The 19,807-nt window shown below is 32.3% G+C and overlaps 2 protein-coding genes across 7 annotated transcripts in view; one reads left to right on the top strand and one right to left on the bottom strand.

Annotated features, from left to right (window-relative positions):
- Window positions 1-2,652: 2,652 nt before the first annotated feature.
- On the top strand, window positions 2,653-6,498 carry LOC123007351. 5 transcript variants are annotated; one of them, XM_044402601.1, is made up of 6 exons: window positions 2,942-3,084; window positions 3,134-3,409; window positions 3,464-3,711; window positions 3,757-5,158; window positions 5,207-5,400; window positions 5,449-6,498. In XM_044402601.1, the coding sequence occupies exons 2-6, from the start codon at window positions 3,175-3,177 to the stop codon at window positions 6,421-6,423; spliced, it is 3,054 nt and encodes a 1,017-aa protein (XP_044258536.1). In that variant the 5' UTR covers window positions 2,942-3,084; window positions 3,134-3,174; the 3' UTR covers window positions 6,424-6,498. The 5 variants fall into 5 exon arrangements, with proteins under 5 accessions (XP_044258535.1, XP_044258534.1, XP_044258539.1 ...); XM_044402600.1 differs by having other exon boundaries at window positions 2,653-3,409; window positions 5,467-6,498; XM_044402599.1 differs by having other exon boundaries at window positions 2,653-3,409.
- A 161-nt stretch (window positions 6,499-6,659) lies between these two features.
- Window positions 6,660-19,807, bottom strand: part of LOC123008054 (proteoglycan Cow) — a 37,006-nt gene continuing 23,858 nt past the window's right edge. The window contains exons 2-10 of one of the 2 annotated variants that reach the window (XM_044403634.1): window positions 16,658-16,715; window positions 10,503-10,605; window positions 9,009-9,140; window positions 8,810-8,955; window positions 8,535-8,761; window positions 8,250-8,484; window positions 7,945-8,202; window positions 7,756-7,893; window positions 6,660-7,706 (exon numbers count right to left, since the gene is read on the bottom strand). In XM_044403634.1, the coding sequence (XP_044259569.1) occupies window positions 7,579-7,706; window positions 7,756-7,893; window positions 7,945-8,202; window positions 8,250-8,484; window positions 8,535-8,761; window positions 8,810-8,955; window positions 9,009-9,140; window positions 10,503-10,605; window positions 16,658-16,715 (1,425 nt within the window). In that variant the 3' untranslated portion in view covers window positions 6,660-7,578. The remainder of the gene's footprint in view (window positions 7,707-7,755; window positions 7,894-7,944; window positions 8,203-8,249; window positions 8,485-8,534; window positions 8,762-8,809; window positions 8,956-9,008; window positions 9,141-10,502; window positions 10,606-16,657; window positions 16,716-19,807) is intronic. The other variant, XM_044403636.1, reaches the window with a different exon arrangement.

The following is a 19,807-nucleotide window of genomic DNA, read 5'->3' as shown; positions in this document are numbered from 1 at the left end:
GTAGACAACTTAGAAGGTGGAGACTCAATTAGTACTAATAAAATTACCTCAAGATAAAAACCATAATTTTAACACGTATTTTCTGAATTTAAAATTAAGCCAAACTTTTAACATTTTGCTTATTTTGCTAAACAATAAAAAATAGATCTCAACACAAAAAAATAATTGAATCACTTGTCTGAATCAGTAGAAATACGTCGATTATGTTGTTAAAATGTTAACCTAATTTTTGAATGAATTTTATCAAAGTTAATGACTCCAAAACAATTTAACGTCTCTAAGTACCGTTTTGTAGTACAAAATGGCATACAGGTGATTTTGAGGTATGTGCAAATATTTTAACAGGTGATAGTAGAGCTCAAAAAAGTCAAAATAACTCAACACAAATAAGTATGTATAGTCGAACAAAATGAAAATGACGCCTCAATAAACCAGCCCCTGCTGGATGCCGACCCTTCTAACCGCAAGCAGGCAGGGTCGTAAATCATCGGATTGTTAACTTGACGTAGTTTCAAGATAAATTCCTTTAGGAGCCGGTTTACAGAAAACGAAATGAAAATTTAAATCAGAATTAAACTAATTCGAATTAAGTTGCCATTTATTTTGCATTGACAAAGGTCAAGTTAAATAAAAATGTAATTTTTTTAATGATAAATTTAACAAACCATTTCTTGAAGAAAACTATGCATTAATTAAACATTGACGAAAAAACAAATCATTATTTTATAATTTTTTTAAACTGTTTTTCAAAATAAAATTATTTTATAAATCAATTAAAATAAAAAGTGATCCACAATGACTGAATATGTTGGCAATCTTGACAGTTTATCAAAAAAATGTATTACATTAATAATAATTTGTTTTTTTGTAAATTGTTAATTTCATCTTATTAATGCATAATTTTCTTTAACAAATGGTTTTTGTTAAATTGTATATTTATAAAACTAAACATTTTTATTTAATTTAAAAGTATTACAATTAACAAAAAATAAATTTTGTAGCGGAACTAAAATATTTAAAATAATATTTACGTTTTTTTCGTGGTATAATTAAATAAATAATTTTGATTTGTTTTCAATGACAATTACAAAACTAATAGAAAACTTAGGGCCGGTTTACAGAACATGTTAATCGCAATTATATTTTAATTCGCGATTAATTTGAAGTTTGTCAATGCAAAATAAATGGCAACTTAATTCGAATTACCTAGTTTAATTCTGAAGTAAATTTTAATTTCACTTTATGCCCAAAGAATTAAACCACTCGCGGTAAAGGTACACGTGGAATTAAACCTTCTTTTCACAAATAAACAATGGTTTAATTCATTTGTTGTTTTACATAAAATCAAATTTAAAATAGAAAAAGCCTATTTCGTTCAAACATTATGTTAATTAATTTTACTTTGAAAAAACAGTTACTATGATGTCTGAAGTTAGTTCTTCAAAATCCATAAAATTGTTAAAATCAGCAAAAACAGGCACAGAGGGTCTTCATCTAAAGAAAATCATAAAACGGTGAAAATTTTGGATAATTCTTTTATTGAAGATATCATCCAATTTCATTACCTCAAATGCTACTGACTATAACACTAGCAATGTAAAGTTTGAGATAAAGTACTCAAAAGGTTTAAAATTCGTCAAACATTCGGATACGGCAAATTGAATTATATTGACTTCTTTTGAGGTCTACTATCGCCTGTTAAAGTACGTATTTGCATATACCTCAAAAGCACTCTCAGTAGCGGATTGAGTTTACAAGACGAAAAAAAAATTAGCTTTTATTTTCCGCCAAAACTGCAAAGGAAAAACATTTTATAAAAGTGTCAAAATAATAAAGCCGCCAATATGATAGGACTTAAAAATCAGAGAAAAAAGTACAAAATCAAGAGAAAAATAAACTTTTCTTTCTGAGTTAGAATAATTAATTATTACAGATTTGTTCATTTCAGGTAAAGCAAAAAATGTTTTTCCTTTGCAGTTTTGGCGTAAAATAAAAGATAATTTTTTTTCGTCTTGTAAACTCAATCCGCTACTGAGAGTGATTTTGAGGTATGTGCAAATACATACTTTACCAGGCGATAGTAGACCTCAAAAGAAGTCAATATAACTCAACTTGCCATATCCGAATGTTTGACGAATGTTAAACCTTTTACTCAAAAAAAAGTACTCACTTTATCTCAAACTTTGCATTGCTAGTAGTCGGTAGCATTTGATGTAGTGAAATTGGATGAAATCTTCAATAAAAAATGATCCAAAATTTTTACCGTTGTATGATTTCTTTTTAGATGAAGACACTTTTTTCTGTGCCTGTTTTTATTATCTTTGATATTTTTTTTCCTCTTGTAAACTTAATCCGAGGACATACTTGTATAAATCCGTCAAATGTCATCAATTTTAACTGTCAAATATAATAATAAATTCAATTTAAAAAACGTTCACTAAAAAATACCTAATATAAAAAACACGTGTTACAACTTCTCGCCACGTGCCTCGTGTCACAAACTACTTGTAATATATTTAAATGATTGAGTGTTTGTAACACTTCTTTTTAACAGATAGACAATTTTTGAATTTTATTGTTTCTACCGTGATCATGGTCACAGGAATCGTGGTTTTCTACTCTAAAATGTCTAAAGTAACTGACCAACTGACACATGGTTGACATCATCTGACTGATCACAATCGAATAAGTCCATAATAATCAAAATTTCTGTAGCATGTCTTAAAATTCTCAGTAAAGTTATTTGTAATCATAAAGCAAGGATCAAGCTATCCCTATCTTAGAATGGATGGATGTTTCAAACGGCCACGAAAAAGAAAAACTGAAAATTGTGGAAAATATAGAGACCTTATATTTCGTTTACAATCAGCAAAAAGCAAACTATCACCCATAGTGGACGAAATTGTTGTGTCAGCGTTAGATTTAATGCAAAAAGACGATGATCATTTCGTGAGTGAATGCACTCTCACTCCAAACCAATATCAAGATGTAATTTGGGCCTCTCAGATGTTACGAGAGATAGAATATGATAGAATGACCCATAAAAACTATTACTTACCCAATACTCATTTAATAGTGAACCATGTAAGTGTGGAAAACGTCCAAAACAATAAGGATAAGTCCGTCGTTATAGATGAAGCAACAGTAGTAGAACTATTGCAGCTTTACGATCAAATGGGTGTTATTATACAAAGAATGTTGAATAGCGAACCAACCGTTGCTTCGGATATTGCTATAAATTCCAAAATGTCTCAGATATCAACTAATGAAAGTCGATCAGAATGTCGATGTGATACTACTATGCCCGCATCTACGACTACCACGGAATATAATGAAGTCGATTCTTTAACTTCAGAAAAAAGTGCACTAAAGCCTTGTATCAAATCGACATGCCCGGCTTTCAAAAAGAGTTAGAAACCCAAAACTAACGTAACGTAACATTACTGACAATAAGGTTTTACAGGTTCTTCTGGCAAAGAAAGTTCTGAGGCCTCAGAAAGAAAAAGTGTATCCATAAATGAGTATGTAGACACTAAAGTTTGCGATGATCCTACCATCTACATCAAAATTCAGTGCTGTACTGATTGCTCAGAAACTGGAGAAACTGAAATGAATCCAAAAACTAGTCAAATTAAATGCTCTTCTAACATTTGCGAATCTCACTGCCACATTAAACTGGATGGAGAACCAGTCACTTTGAAAATTAATCAGGTGATTTTTTTTCAAAATGGAAAAGTTTTTATAGTTATATTTCAGTGCAATGGTAATGAAGACCCACTTTATTGTATAAACGCCCGAAGCGACGATGACGACGACATAAAAATTGTGATAAAACAGTGTCCCGATTGTAAATCAACTGTTATCGGTTCCTCTACAAAAATCGAAAACACTCCAGATTCACACGAGTCGATTACAATCCATGGAACACTAGAAGTTGATGAAACAAATATGGAATATTCGTCTTCTGACGATTCTAGTAAACCAACAGCGACAGGTAAAGAATGCCAATGCAAAGAACAAAAATTGTGTATAGATCTCGCCAAGCTTAAAGAGTTAATGAAATGTTCATGTGATGAACCCAAATCTCCAAAAATGGATGTGATTATTGATTCAGACAATGTAGAAAAATCGGAAGTTAAAGTTGTACCATTGATGAGACGACGAGTTTGTTCGTCAATGGAATTCGATGTTTCAACTGTTCAAACCCGACTCCGAGAAAAGGAAATTGAGCACAAGAACGCTCACATTGTTTTAGAGTTAAAACAACTAGGAGTTGATCAAATTTTAAGAGCCAGCAAACCAGCCAAATGCTGTCGCAAAGCCATTCTCAACGAAAGACAAAGAACAGCATTACCTTACTGTGTTAGCTTGAGATCATTGCCACTTATGGGCAACGACGCTGAAGTCATCAAACAATCAGTTGACATGAGTGTTAGAAAAATAAAAAATGCGATTGACCTTAACCAAGCTTATAAAGACAAACTGGCGTATTATGTCAATTTGGGAAAAGATGATTTCAAACATAATCAAACACCATGGGTGGTGCCACTCTACGAAATGGATTTAACCAAAAGTGAGAGTGCAATTTACGAAAAAGGCCGATTTTACGTGTTGAAGAAAGAAGAAATAGTTTCTAAGCAAGTGGAGTCTGCGGCTACATTACTACGAATCGATAGTAAACTCCGACGGAAGGATTCATTTAGAGCAAAAGATTTAAGTTACACTACCAAAAATCGATGCTTTGTTTTAAGAAAACCAAATTTGAGTCGAAGAATAGAATGGAATGAATCAAGGTCTTCAGTTTTGAGCAGGAGAATTAAGAGAAAGCGTATAAAAAGACGTATGGAATTAAAATTCAGAAACTGTATACCAAAAAAAAGACGAATTTGGAGAACTAATATTGATAAATTTGTTTTTCCCCACCACAAAGAACTTGAATTTAAATCCGTTGATATGCATTTTCATGAAACTGAAACTACTGAAATAAGTAGATTTCCTTCTTTTGCTAAATGTTTCAATAGTGAATCAGATATTGCCCATTTGAATGCTTTCCCCTGTTTTAACATTTGCAATTTTGACAATAAGCACAAAAACTCTTCAAAACCAATTTTTTTTAAAAATAATGGGATTGGAGATTGTTCTTTAAGCAGGTTGATGGGTAAGAATTCAAAATTTTTTACTCAATTTATTTTTCTTTTATCGCTAGATTTTTATTTCATAAATAAACCCAAAAAATTTAAAAAACGTTTCTCAAAAATATTTCACAAGAAAAATCATACGAGTCCTACATTGCCAACTGCATCGCGAAATCGCAATACAAAGAAAACTATATTTGATGCTCCTAATACGCTTACATATTTTGTTGAAAAAACAAATAGTGAAGAACATTTTGATCATAAAGTAAGTAACTGAGTTTAAAATTTTTAACTTGAAAAACTTCCATTTTAGTCAAATTTTATCCCACAGTTAGAAAAAAAGAAATTAAATGGTGTCGGTAGATTTAAAGCTGCGAACAATAAGAAAAAAACAGTTTTAGAATACTACGTGAGTTTAGTAAAGGGTGATCTAGTTTGGAGTAACACACTTCCACTAGTTCCACCAGACTATAATGCCTTTTACAATCATGCAAGTGAACATAAAAAAGTTCCTATAGAAGAACCTATGATAGCTACTCGAGTTTCGCGCGAAGAATCAAGCCGAGAACCAACAAGATCACCTTCAAGAAGCAGCAGGAGAAATTCTGGTTCTGTTTCTAAACGCAGACGTAACACATTATCTCAAGTAGATGTTACTCAAGATAATGCGCCTCCAAAAGCCGTTACGATGTCTCCAGAACTACACCAAGTCCATGATGCACCAGAATCAATAGATGAATCTTGGTTCCCTCATGTAGTCAGCGAAACTTCATTGCCGAAAATTTACGAGAAATATGAAAAGACAGAAGTCGAAAAAGTGGAAGCACAAAAAGTAGAGCCGAGAGATGATCCAGAAGAACCTGAAGAATCTGCACAACCACAAGAACCACCAGAAACGCCAAAAAAAGTTATAAGCAAATGTTCGTCGAAACAAGTGTGTATAAAACATGAATGTAAGGGTAGTTGCAAGACAAAGCCATGTTCATCGTCTACTCCTTCTTCTCCTTCTAAAAAGGCCGGTCCGGGAGATATTACGATTGCTATTAAAAAGAAACGAAACGGAATAGTGGTCGAAGGAATAGCACCAGTGACTTGCAATAAGGAAGTTTGTGAAATCTACAAAAACAAAAATTTGGCACCCGCTGATTCAGAAAAACAAAAAAAAGCAAGTTCGTCAGCGAAGTCCCCGAAAGAGAAAAGGTTTAAAGTTGTAGCGAAAGACAACGTAGAAATAATAATAAATAATAACACAGTTTCTGTGGCAAATAGCGATAAAAAGAAAAAGTAAAGAGACGCAAGAAATCTGTGTTCTCTGATTGTGCGTACACGATTTTATGTCATAAATAAATGTTTTTAAAATTCATGTTACATACTATACTTAATTTTATAACGTCGCGTCGCTCCGTTTATGTGTTGGTTGCCTGAGAAAATTTTTATAGGATTTTATAATGCCCTGAGTTTTATTTTTATGATTTGCCTCATTTTCACGTGTTTGGGGATGAAATCGGGAAAAATAAGCAAATGTGAGCTCTAGTTTTATTCAATATATGTTGAAAACATACAACAAAAACATGTTTGATGTACAAAGGTAAACAACTCCAATTTAAACTCAAGACATGTTTTTGCTTACTAGACTTTCAGTTGAAGTAATAAATTAAATTGCCAAAGTTTTAAACAATATTGGCATATTGGAAATTCTGCAAAATAATAATAATAAACGAGTTGTCAGTTCGTAATAGTACCCTCATTATGTACATAGTACCATTTGCTTACATACAAAGAAATTACTCTAAATGTAATTTTTCTAAGTCTATTAAAAATAATGCTTCGTAAATATATTAATCTAGAGTAATAATTAAAGTGGACATCAAAATCACATAAATAATTTCTAAATTTAACAATTATTACAGTAGGTAATTATCTAATACATAAATGCATATTATGTATGTCTTCAGACGGCACAAACATGAAGCTGTGGAATATCAGATCACTATTTCTACCTAAAGATAATAGCAGAAACACAGTAGGTAAAATAACGTACATACACATGCTAACCTGAATATTATATTAAGTAACATAACTGGTGAGAGAGTATTTATTTGAAATAAATCACTGTTATTTACAACAATAAACTTTAAGAAACTTAACTAAACTTAAAAATAAAAGTACTGTCACTCTTTAACCAATTGTTAGTCCTTAATGAAAGTAATGGCAACTGTGGAATATATAAGAAAATATTAGTCTTAATTATGCAACAATACAATATTGCCTACTACACTTTACCCGCGACAAGGTATACTATATAAAAATCAAAATCATTCATTATATTATACACCGACTCTTATAGGAAGTTCTTTGTTTAACATTATAAAAAATACAAAAGCCACATAAAAAAAGTCAAAGTAAAGAGGCAATAATAGTGTAGATGACGCTAAATTACGCTCTAGTAGTCCCCTGGATGGTCTGCGCTTCCTTCAATGTCTTGCTCGACATCGTCACCATCCTCATCGTCACTAGCGTCATCAGCGCTCGTTTGCTTTGAGACTCCGTTTGATTTATTTATTAGGACCTCTGCAGAAAATTTAATATTTAATCAACCTTTCTCACGTTTTCTACTTACCGCAATTAGGTTTCGCATGGGTACGTGTATTTGCAAACTCGACACCATGCTTGTCAACGCACCAGCACATGCCGATGGCACTATGGCACTGCGTCGGTCGGTAGTAACCCTGACTATCGCAATCGGGCACGTACACCCCTAAAAATCTCAAAAAATTATCTCTGAACTCTTCAATCGATATAAAAGTACCTAACAGTTCTGGCGTTATTTTACGCTTGACGGCGGCACAAGGCCTTTCAGTTCTTTGAAAACAGCGACACCATTCTAATGGTGTAACTGTGACGTCCCGATCGATGTCACATTGCTGCAAGAAGGGTTTCAAACACACTTCACTTTGGTCGTGTTCTAAGTCGTAGAGTTCTTGCAAGGAGAGTTTGGAGTCGGAGTTGGAGTCGAGGTGTTGGAACATCCACCTCACTTCACCCTTGCAAGCGGATGGAAAATGAGCTGAAATGATTGATTCAAAACAGGGTTGTTTGTAGTGTTTGCCTTACCCTTTGACTTGTTCCGCGGCCTTCGTCGTTTTGATGAATCTGCCATAACAACAGAAAACCAGTCGAGCAAACGATTACCCATTGCTTGGAGTGCAGCTGAAGAACATTGTTTTGAAGGAGAAATGGCAGGGTCAAGTACCCCGATTGAGTTACTGTAAAGTTTGTTGTCAGTAACTTCATTATAGCCACGTAGACGGTCTTTGTCCTCCGCGTATAAAAGATTGTTATTGTCCTGCTTAAATATGGAGGATGCTGAATATTTAACATAAAACACCAACCGCTTACCTTGTTGTACTTTGTATATTTAATGTACTTGTAATGTTTATTTTCGTATTTAAAGTCTTGGGGGGTGAATGTATATACATCGGATTTAGAAGACGGTTGCGCAGGCTTTGCACCATTAATGGATCCACCAACAGTTCCACTTTTATCCAAAGTAGCTTTATACTTATTCATGAACGAATTCAATCGTTCCGATTGTCGCTGCTTTTTCCGAAGATGTGCCTCATTTTCTAAAAGAGACAATCTTTGAAAAGTGGAATAATTACTTTTATTTTTACCTTTGCAAGGACAAAATCCTTTACACGTTACTCTGATCGATGTATGGTGGATACAATTATGGTAATCTAATCTACACAAGGAACTGTATGTTCTATTATCAGAACCACATAAGAACGTTGGTTTGACCACTGGACATGGCTTACATCTGGAATTACTGACAGTTAGTAAGAAAAATCTTAAAACGGCTTGACAACTCACACTACTGAGTCGTTTAAATCCTCATCCGCGTCATCGGGGTCGTCCTCAGTGTCGTAAAAAACGTCATCATCGTCATCGTCTTCATTTTTCGATTCTTCAGTTTTTACGGTCGATTTAGGAACGACTATATCACTAAAACAAAAGATATAACGAGTTTATTAATTTTTCCGAGTCGTAATGATATGCAAGAGACCCATTCGGAAACTTTTTGTCTTCGAGAAACTTTTAACTACAAGAAACTTCGCAGTATACACACCCCCAAGTTTCGAAATACTTAGAATCTTGATAGAGATATTCTCGAAGGCATGATGGCGGCAACTCATCAACGATGGAATGTTTGTCCTCCTGTTCGTGTAAACAGTGTGTAACAGTAAATTGTCAGGGGATACAAATTGATTTTTCGGTTTTTATTGTGGTTCCAATAAATTCAGTTTCGTGGCGTTAAAACAGTTACACGTTTTAAAATTCTCCCTTTGGAGGTTTTTTAACTAACTTTGTAAATTCCAGGTTTTGTTTGGATTACCAATTATTCCACAACGCTGATCGCAAAAGTGTTTTAAATTTTCGACAATTTCATTATTTTAACGTCAGCAAAATAATTTCAAAATCTGGGATATTATAAATTTATAGCCATCGTGTGCACGACCTTATAATCGAAAAGCTTATGTTTCTAATTTTGTTACTGGTTTAACTCTTGCAATTTTGTATGGACGATAAAAAAGATAAACGGTTGTTTGCAACGAGTTCACACACGATTAAACCGCCGTGGACTAGCCATACAGAAATTGGACATAATGACGTTTTTTTCAGCAAATAACTAACGTCGAATTTGTTACTTTTAAGATTGTGATTCCAATAATCTAAAAATCTTTCGGTTGAGAATTGTTTAAGCGAGCTTTAAATTTTAGAGAAATCGTGATAAAAGCAAGCAGTTGTGTGAACTGTATTTTTCCCTTGTCGTTTGGTTTCAATTAGACTAGTGGACGTACCAGCCTTTTAGTGGATTAAATTTAGAATGGAAATTCATATTAAATGAAATTTTATAAAGTGACTGATAAATGTAGTTGCTGGAGAAGATCATCAATAGTTGAGTAACACGATTGGCATCATAGTTGTAATAAATTGTATTGAGGGTAATTTTCTTTAAGTAAAATAATTGATACTCTGTGGAGGTCACTCTGGTCAGGCTAATTCAACGCCTTTTTGGTTGAGAGAACAGGCTGAAAGGTCAAGGGCTATTCACCTAAAAGCTTATCGTTTTCTTGTTGATAACAATCAAGCTTGGTGATACGGTGTGATTAATGACTTATTTTATTGTTAGAGACATAATTTTGTAGCAAATTTTGTCTTTGTCAAAGGTAGACTTTTGTTGTGTTTTCGGAAACAAAGAAGTGTGATCAATGACGAAGATGACAAATGAAACTTTGAACAATGAGATAAATGAGAAAAAAATTCAAACAAAAGGCGACGATATCATTCAAGATTCATACTCACCCGTTCTTTTTCAGTTCTTTTCTCGATACGCACACCGCTGTAAATGAATCTTCCAACAAGCAGATTTCCTTCTTTTTGCAATTTAATGGCCTGCAGAGATCACCTGAAAAATACATTAAGCATTTTAGATTGGTTGAATCGAGTTCTGAAAACTTTTCAATAAATTCCCTATTGGATGAACAGTTATCGGAAACTATGACGGGAAGTTATCGGGCAATTTTTTGTCTTACTGTTTCCAGATAGGGGAGTTATCTTGACGTTCCTACTTCGCCCGTTTCCCTCTGTAAATCCCCATATTAACCAAAAATCAATAGAGAAAATGACTTTAAGTAAAAGTTTAGTTCTTCCAATCTCATTTGTAATATTGAATGATTTAATTTTAATAAGCCTTATTTCTGTTGAAACTTTCGCAAGTCGTTGCAACGATCCCTCAACCAATTAAAAGCAAATTCAGACAGTATTTAAAAGAGCTTTAGGGGCCGCTTTCTCGTTTTCCATGTAATTCACTCTTGCCGAATTCGCTGCAAAAACTTTTACTTTGACAAATTCCCTCAGATCTATTCCACACCTTTACCCCATCAAAACCCAACTCATTAAACCCATTACCACAACAGAATTCATTGAAAAAAATAACATTCTCATGAATAATCATGATTATTTATTACAGCGGTCCCCAATTTATGGAGGACTCTATTAATTTCCGAAAAAATATAGCTTTTCACCTAATCAATGCCCAGATTAGTAACACAAACAAAAGTTTACGGGGCTTATTTCGATTTGCCTGAAAGGTGAATTCTCTCTCACCCATACGTCCGATGCGGTGGAGTTTGAACCGCAACAAAGTTCCAACGAACCCTCGTTATTCCTCTTTTCTCTATTTTTTGCTTATTTCCCTTTACATTCCTTTGTTCTGATCCCGGCAAGTACCGCGGGGCGAAAAACAATTACCTTTAAACTTGTCGGTTGAATAATCAAAAATATGACAAGCGTGATGTGTCGGATAAAATTAATGAAATCTGAGACTACAATTACCGACACATTGTTTGCTTTATTATTATTTTAATTAATAGCTTTTTCATTAGACAAATTAATGCTTTGTTTTGACAACTCTTAATATTAAAGTTAAATCAATCAACTGAGGGATAATTTCATTACTCTCGTCATTATTTGCACTACCTGTACTAACTCGAATTGAGTGTTGTTATTAAAGGACGAACTAATTTATGAAACTGCTGACCCGATCGTAATTGAAAAATATGAAAAAGAGAAGCGAAGAAACTTGAAAACTCTTAATAATTGCTCGAAAGAGTGAATAATTTACTTCTAGTCCATAAGAAAAAATACTTAAATTAGTGAGCAGAGAACTTTTTCATCCGCCCTTCCAACCACATAGATCAAAGACGAACATAATTTGTGTCGGGGTTTAAATTAAACTTAGCAGGGTGCATAAAATTATTTTACCTTTTTGAAACACATTACTGTACGTTGATCCTTAAATCAAAAAAATCTCTACTTTTTGCACATTTATTTTGACGGACTCATTCATCATAATCCACTGCTTTCTATTTTATTCACCATTCGATTTAATGGTCTTTCACAAATTAATTGCTTCCAAAAAACGAAGTATGCAAATCCAGGAACAAAATTCCGACGCTAAAAATTGCTCAATTCAAATAAACCTAATTTTGAAAAAATTGTTGAATTGTGTTTAATATAATCCATATACAGGTCGCTAAAAAGTATGGATACAGCTAAATATTTTCAGAACGGTTTAGCAGAGCACGTTGAAATTTCGGAAACAGTTTACTTATTTTTTGGTCAAAATTCAGGCGGCAAAGGGCTAACAATAGAGATAACAAAACGATCAGAGATAAAAGTTTGATAAATATCTGAGGCGATAGAATTTAAATACTTTTAAGCATATACCAAATTTCAATAAGTTTTAATGAATAGTTTTAATAATATTTAACTGTAGGTATCTATACTTTTTAGCGACCCTATACATATAATCCATGAAACTAATCAATGCTTTAAATTTTTAACTTTTAATCCCGTCCTGCAGTTCGCGACCAACATTTTTGCATTTTTCTCGAGCTGCCCTTTTTACAACAGCTCCCTTTTTACAACACATCGAATTTTGAAATATCAAAAGTAACAAAACTGACGCAGTTGTTCGTAAGACATTTTGGTAATTAGGTTTAACTAGTTACTAAAGCTCAAATTCAGAATAAGTTATTTTAATAAAATCAAATTATTTATGTTTTATTTACAAAAATTTAATTAAGATTGACTGGGAGCTGGAATTATTAAAAAGACTTTCCAATGTACCGTTTACTTTCCTTTCTCGTTCCCACATTTTATTTATTAGATCAATACATTCCTCGTTTTTCGTGACAAATAAAAGCAAAAAATAGCGTTTGTGTGACGAAAAATACGTTTAACCTTCGACTTTTTAATGATCTCTGTAATTTACTTTGTCTATTTGCGGCTCAAGACTCAATCAGATGTTATCACTTTGTGAGTTCAGTAAATTAAACAAAGAATAACATGGGTTTAGTTTTTAAACGTGTAAGACAGTATCAAATTGATTAAAGATGAAAACAGTAATCTAACGATGAATAAACACACCACTAAACGAATAATCCATATTAATGTGACATGTCATTAAAGTACACATAAACTAGAATAAACAGCATTCACACAGTACTTATATTAATCATTTTAATTCGATGTAATAGTTACCTCCTCATGCAAAACGATATAAATTACGCCCAAGAGCCACAATATTAATGTTATCTTATGAAAGATTCGTCATTTCGTCCCGACATAAGCAAAATTTATAGTCGCAAAAAAGAGATACTTCAATTTAGTGACAGGACTTGGTGAATTTTATTTCGAAAAGATCCATCAAGATTGCGGGTGGTATTAGATGTTATGGTTCCGAAAGATTGGAACAAAAAGTTTTTTCCACTTCATTCGGTAGAGTATTGAAACAAGATTGAATGAATGGTTCCATATACATATTTTTATAAAACTTCTCAACCCACCTGATCCGAAGCTAAATTTCATTCTTATCCTAAAATGCAACAACATAAATTTGGAACATAATTTGAACTAATTTGCACTTGAAATTTTATGACTGTCCTTTATCATCCGCGAGCTCCATTTGAATTCCAATTGTAACAAGCAAATGAACTTGCAAATGGAATTAGAGGTCAATGTTTCGATCCATGCTAGGGAAGCAAATATGTAAAATAATGTTTCGGAAGTTTGTGAAAGAATAAAACGACGCTTTCTGCGAGCCAACAAAGCTTTATTAAGCTAGTAAAATCTTAATTTCAAACAGAAGTTCTTATAAAGTTGGTATTTGTTTTCCTGTTTAGTAAAATAACCGTTCTGTTGACAGACTCAACAATCGCTTCAGCTCCGAAATCCACAAAATCTGTTTAATACTCATTGTCGCAAATTCCATAATAGCGAATGTCTTGAGTAACTAAACCTTTATACCGCAATGACCCGTTTGCCAATTTAGTGAAATCAATACGGGGTGAATTTAACGTGTATTGTTATGTAAGCAGTGGCAATTAAGACAACAATAACCATAACCAATTTGTACAAATAACGTTGTAGCTATATTTCCAAAACATAACAGGCAATATCGTTTGTACGTCACGTTAAAACGAAATACAACTAGGAATACTAATTAGCAATTCTGCTTATCGCTTTGAAATTGATGAGCCGGTGGTAAGAGAGCTCAAATTCACAAGACGAGCGAGAAAATAAGCTCTTGAAACTTACACCAAACACAACGCAAATAATAAAACGAGAATTCGGCTCTAAAACAGGTACTCCACTTGGAGCTTGACGGTTTGAGAAGAACGTGATTATATTTTATTAATTTTAATTTCTAAGGATCAGCTAGAATATTTTCTAATGTCTGGGGAAGTGTGACGAGGAACATTACTATTCAAAGAGAAGACGTGGGATGAAAGCAATTATTTCCTCTCATTCCTCTGCAAAATTATTCCAGTGTCAACGACAAGTTAAATCATTTTGACAATTATTGCTAGCCAACACCCTTAAAAAAATGACTCTTGCTTTAAAAGAAAAACTTTTCCTACGAATTCGTGTCAGCGTAATGTAAATTTAAACAAAAAAACTTTGAAAGAACTTCATTACGTAAAGATGTAACCGGGACACACAACTTTTATGGCGAAACTTTTATAATGAAAGCTTGGACCGTATTGAAGATCACATACTAAAATTAATACTATTATTTTTAACCAACATTTGCTTTCATATATTACATATCATTTTTTTATTTCTCTGATATTAATAATACGCTTTCAGCTTCCTTCATAAGCTATAAAAGTGCTCTTCTTTTACCACATAGCCTTTTTATGAAATCCTAATTTTTTTCATGTTTTCGTTTCTGTCAAACTCAAATTTTGATATTGTGCGCCTTCCCATGTCATTTATTTTCTTATCATTCTCCATCGTACCCTTCATCTTTCATTTTTCAAGATTAAATCCTATTTAATGCCATATTTTTCATATGAATTTATAAGCTTATTTGTTTTGTAATGCTTAAAAGACTTAGCTAATAGATTAGCTAATTTCCTTAGATACAAGATTTGAACTTATTATAAAAAGTTCTACACTCTTAAAAGTCAAGATATTGATATGCATTCCATCAAAGTTAAAGATATTCAGTTTCTCTCTTTTCAAGAAAGGAATATTTTATGAATTAAATTACTAGATCCTGAGATAAGAATTAATTAAATAAAGTGAAACATAAAATTATGTTTGCAATATTACCGCAGCTTTATTTCTCGGCTCTCTTCTTCATATAAAATTTTTTAAATTTAATATTTTTGCAAGAGCATTTTGTTTGTCTAATTAATAATTTGTACGCATGGCTGTTCCCTGATGTCACATCTGATGGTGTTTATTCCACATTAAAGATTAAACTTGTTTCACACAGTTTTCCATTTTCCGTTCAATTGCCTATAGATATTTAAGCTTCATCACGCCAATTATTGCCCGAAAGAGCGTTTTATTTTTGAACCAATTACCTATACGATCAAAAAAATATTTTCAAAAAAGATCAACGTTCAAAGAAAATTCTACGTAAAATCCCTCGAGATTCAGATATATGGTCAGATTACTGTAAGAAGAAAATGTGAAAATACAACGGACTGATCTATTCATCCCATATAAGACTCCTTTGTAACTCAAGGAACCAGAAGCCAATCACTTTTATTTAGTTTTTGTGTTTTTCTTCGTGTCCACAGTCCAAGCGTTTGGAAAACCGGTCACATTTCTACGATTTTTTTAGAGTTTGTTGGCTTCTGACTCAAAACCAATTTTCAGTGTAAAATGTAGAAATTATTTTTTGGTAGTTAAGCGTAGTCGCAAATGTGTTAGATGTTAAAATTAGTATAGAAATAAATTGATAATTAGTTAAGCTTTTTAGTAACGTAGTGATAATTACATGAGCTACTAATTATAATTAGCGAAAGAGTAAGAAATTTAATTAAAGTTGTATTTACAGCAAAGTCGGTTAAGTTCAGCATAACGGACACTCATTTATCTAATTATTCAAACAATCTAATTGGAATTTTAATATTTTATAAAGTCTATTGTTTTATAACATTCAACAACAATTTATTTAGTTATCAACTTTATAAAAATATCCCCCTTACAACAAACAAAATAAAAAATTAATCAAGTAGAATTCTATTTAAAATGCATTATGTAAAAAGTTCTTTCATGAAATTCAGTATAACCAACCAGCTCCAAACTTCTAAACTTTAAAAACTAAAACAAATATTACTTCTAAAAAGTTGCACCTAGTGGCCAAATGTACAAAGTCGTAAACACTTGAAGTAAGTTTATGAAGTTTTCCTCGATATTTGGAATTTCATCAAAATATTTCTTTTAAATTAATATTTTTAATTTCTTGTTCATAAAAACTTAAAGCAACCTTCAAACTTCAACTTCATAAAATTGCCTAGGAAATTGCTAATAGGTAAGCCCTGGTGCCCTGGTCAATTATTTTGGCATGCAATAGACTAATAAATCACATTTTGCGTCCAAATTTCCAAATTTAAATCTTGGGTATCGACCATTCAATTACAAACTGGTATACTTACTAGAGGGATCATGTATCCACCGTTTCTTCTCGCCTGACCTGGCCGCTTTCGCCTCATCCTGCAAAACAATGCCAGTGTTAAAAAACAGTAATTGGAACATAAATTTGTAACGTTGCAATAAAAACTGACACGTTATCGAAGTGAAAGAAACAACTCCACCGTGGGGACTAGAAAGAAGTTTTAAAAAGCTCTAAGCATCAGGGAGCTTTCGGTGTGTATAAAAGAAGAAAGCACCACTTTAGCTCAGAGGGTATTGTGGATTTCCGTGCGTTGTCCTCTTTATAGGGGTTAACTGTTCGCCAAGAGCTACAGCCATACATTTAAGTATTGATTAAACTTGCAGAAAATGTTATAACAGGTTCGGAAAAATATTCCCGAGAGATGAGAAAATATTACGTTTGGAAGGATGGTCCCAAGTAAATTATTAATCTCTGCTAGGAAAAGTTGGAAAATTTCTGCGACCAAAACCAACGTGAGGAATGTGAAAAAAGATGTTACTTATTTGTCATCGTCTTAGAAACTCGCTAACATCAATCCAGATTAGACAGATCTATTCAGAACTAGTTTATAAATTTTTAACGCAACTTTGAAGGTTATTAAATAAATTAAGAGACTTTAAGGACTATTTTATAGCCAATGTTTAAAAATATGCACACTTTAAGAAAAGGAATGTTCATTAAAGTGCTTCGGCACTTACTTTGAAGAGCGTCTTTATATGAGGGACAAACTACATTTCATACTTTTATGCGCAACCCTCATTACAATCCCAGCAGGATAGAAAGTTATGATCAAAGCAAATACTAGTGTTATGTAAGTAAAACAACAACAGTTTTAATAAACGTAAATGTATGAAAACAGCAATAATAATAACTTAATGCTAAAGATTATGGAAGGATTTATTAAACAAATGCAGTTATCGCAAACCTAAAAGCCTAACATAACTGTTAATTAGTTTATTATTTCAAAAAACAAATCGATAGCCAAATATTTTGCTAAACCCAAATATAAATAAAACAATTAGAGATAGAGCTTTGATATTGATTTCATTTATAATCAATGAAATAAAATTTAATAATTTACAGAAAGTTAATGCACAATTTGCGAATAGATTAAATCACAGTGCAACGATTTTAAACACGTTTCTACTTTATTAAAACGGAAACTAAACTTATTCTTATTACAGATGGATAAGTTGCTACTCGTAGTTTGAATCCGCAAATTTGAAATTAAATTTTAAGAAAGTTTATCGGATTGCCTTTTTTCAAGACAAAGTACTGATATTAAAGTTGCCAAAGAAATAAATAATCTAGATACATTTTGTTGTGTTTAGTTTAGATATTATACATAGGTACCTATACGTATAATACCTATATGTATAACTTTCAGAAACTACACAAAACAAAACTTCCAAGATAGTAATACGATATGCTTTTGTGCTTCAGATGTGAAGACTCGAATTTAATTACTACAGATAATAATGATTGTTTGAATTTTTTATGATTGAAAAAACAATTTCATTTACAAGTTAATTCTCTCGTAACGATTTAATTAAAATTAATTGACACTACACTTCGATAAAAAGACAAGAAAATTAAATAAACTGAGCTGCCGTGTAGAATCTAATTTATTTTTGTAATTTCTTCTGCCCCCAGTAATTGAAACATAAAATCATTAATAAAAATCTCCCTTGTGATTATTGTATTTTTTCCTGTGTGTAGTCACAAGTAATTTTAAAATCCGGTGCGATATCAAAAAGACCCAATGCATAAAATTCTGTTAAAACTGAACGGTGAGCGATATTAAACTTAGTTTATTCGTGTTCTTGGTGACCCAGGTTTGGGAAACGGGGCGAGTCTCTGCATACAAATATCTTCCTTAGCTTTGATGAAAAACATACTTTATATAACTCGTGCACTGAAACAATGTCGTAGGGAAACCCAAAATACTAATTCTAATTCCAAAAGACGTTTAATTTTTTGTGAACAAAAAATTCACGCGCACATAGGTATTTCAAAATGCCCGAATTTTATTCCCAGATTGGGCTTTGCCAGTTACGAACGGTCAAATTCGGAAGCTGGAAAATCATTACGTGCTTTAGGCGTGTATGCCGTGTATGTTCCGTATTACAGATTACAGAAACACGGCTTTCATCCTGTTCAACGAGAATTAGCAAAAAAAGAGCATTTTTCCAATAAACTATAATTAAAAATGGAAAATTGTAATGGGAGAAAAACCCAAGAAAAATCGGCACCTAAAGTCTGTGTTTTTTTCAAAGAAAATCACCAAGTCAAAATTTTGGTGAAAAAATTGGTAGCAGCATAGCCACAAATTTGATTTGCCTTTTGTTTTTGTCCTTAGAAATTTTGTAAAAATATTTTTTTATTATATTATAATTATTATGATTCTTTCATATTGAGATGTAGTCGAAATTTTGACTTTTATAAATTTTGTGACCCTGTCAGAACTTTAATTTTTGACTTTAGTACCAAAATGTCAGAAGCTGTCAAATGTTCAAAACAGCCGGAGATCATGTCGTGTTCTTGATTCACACTACCAGTAAGTAATAAAACAATTGACAATAGTGTCTAAAAACAGAATTCAGTGCTAATAATATTGAAAGAAACACACTGCAAGTAAAACAAAGCTTTTTGCTACAAAAACTTTAATAAAAAAAGCTGTCTACACAGAAAAAAGTTATTTTGCAAAAGATAAAAGCAGGTATTATGAAGATTGCCAATAAATTTTGTGTAATTTATTGAAATGAGGTTGAACTTGATGCATGTTCTAAATTTTTCATTAGCTTTAGTTTCAAAATTGTTACTTTTTCTCAACTCATCAACTCGGTAAAGTGTTCGAAACAAAGAACCTTTACGATATTTTATATCAGTAGTATGTTTTTATGTATACAGATGTTCGTTTAATTTAATGTGTCATTTATAGTTTTTGAATTATTGGTAAAAACGGAAATTTGTAACTTTTGTTTTAATTTTTTCACGCGAAAACTAAAGGATCTAGACGTTTTTAACTAGGGTATTTTTAAAGCACTTTTTTTACTAGAAATCTAAATGTGTTATCGTATTTTCCAAGGCGCTCTTGATATCAAAGTTACAACACTCATCTTTGGATTTTCTTATGGACGCCATATTTGAT

The sequence above is a fragment of the Tribolium madens genome, unplaced genomic scaffold (assembly GCF_015345945.1).
Source record: "Tribolium madens isolate multiple individuals breed KSU strain unplaced genomic scaffold, Tmad_KSU_1.1 Scaffold_3;HRSCAF=73;Tcas5.2_LG2, whole genome shotgun sequence".
Lineage (NCBI taxonomy): Eukaryota > Metazoa > Arthropoda > Insecta > Coleoptera > Tenebrionidae > Tribolium > Tribolium madens.
This window is presented reverse-complemented; position numbering and strand designations above follow the sequence as displayed.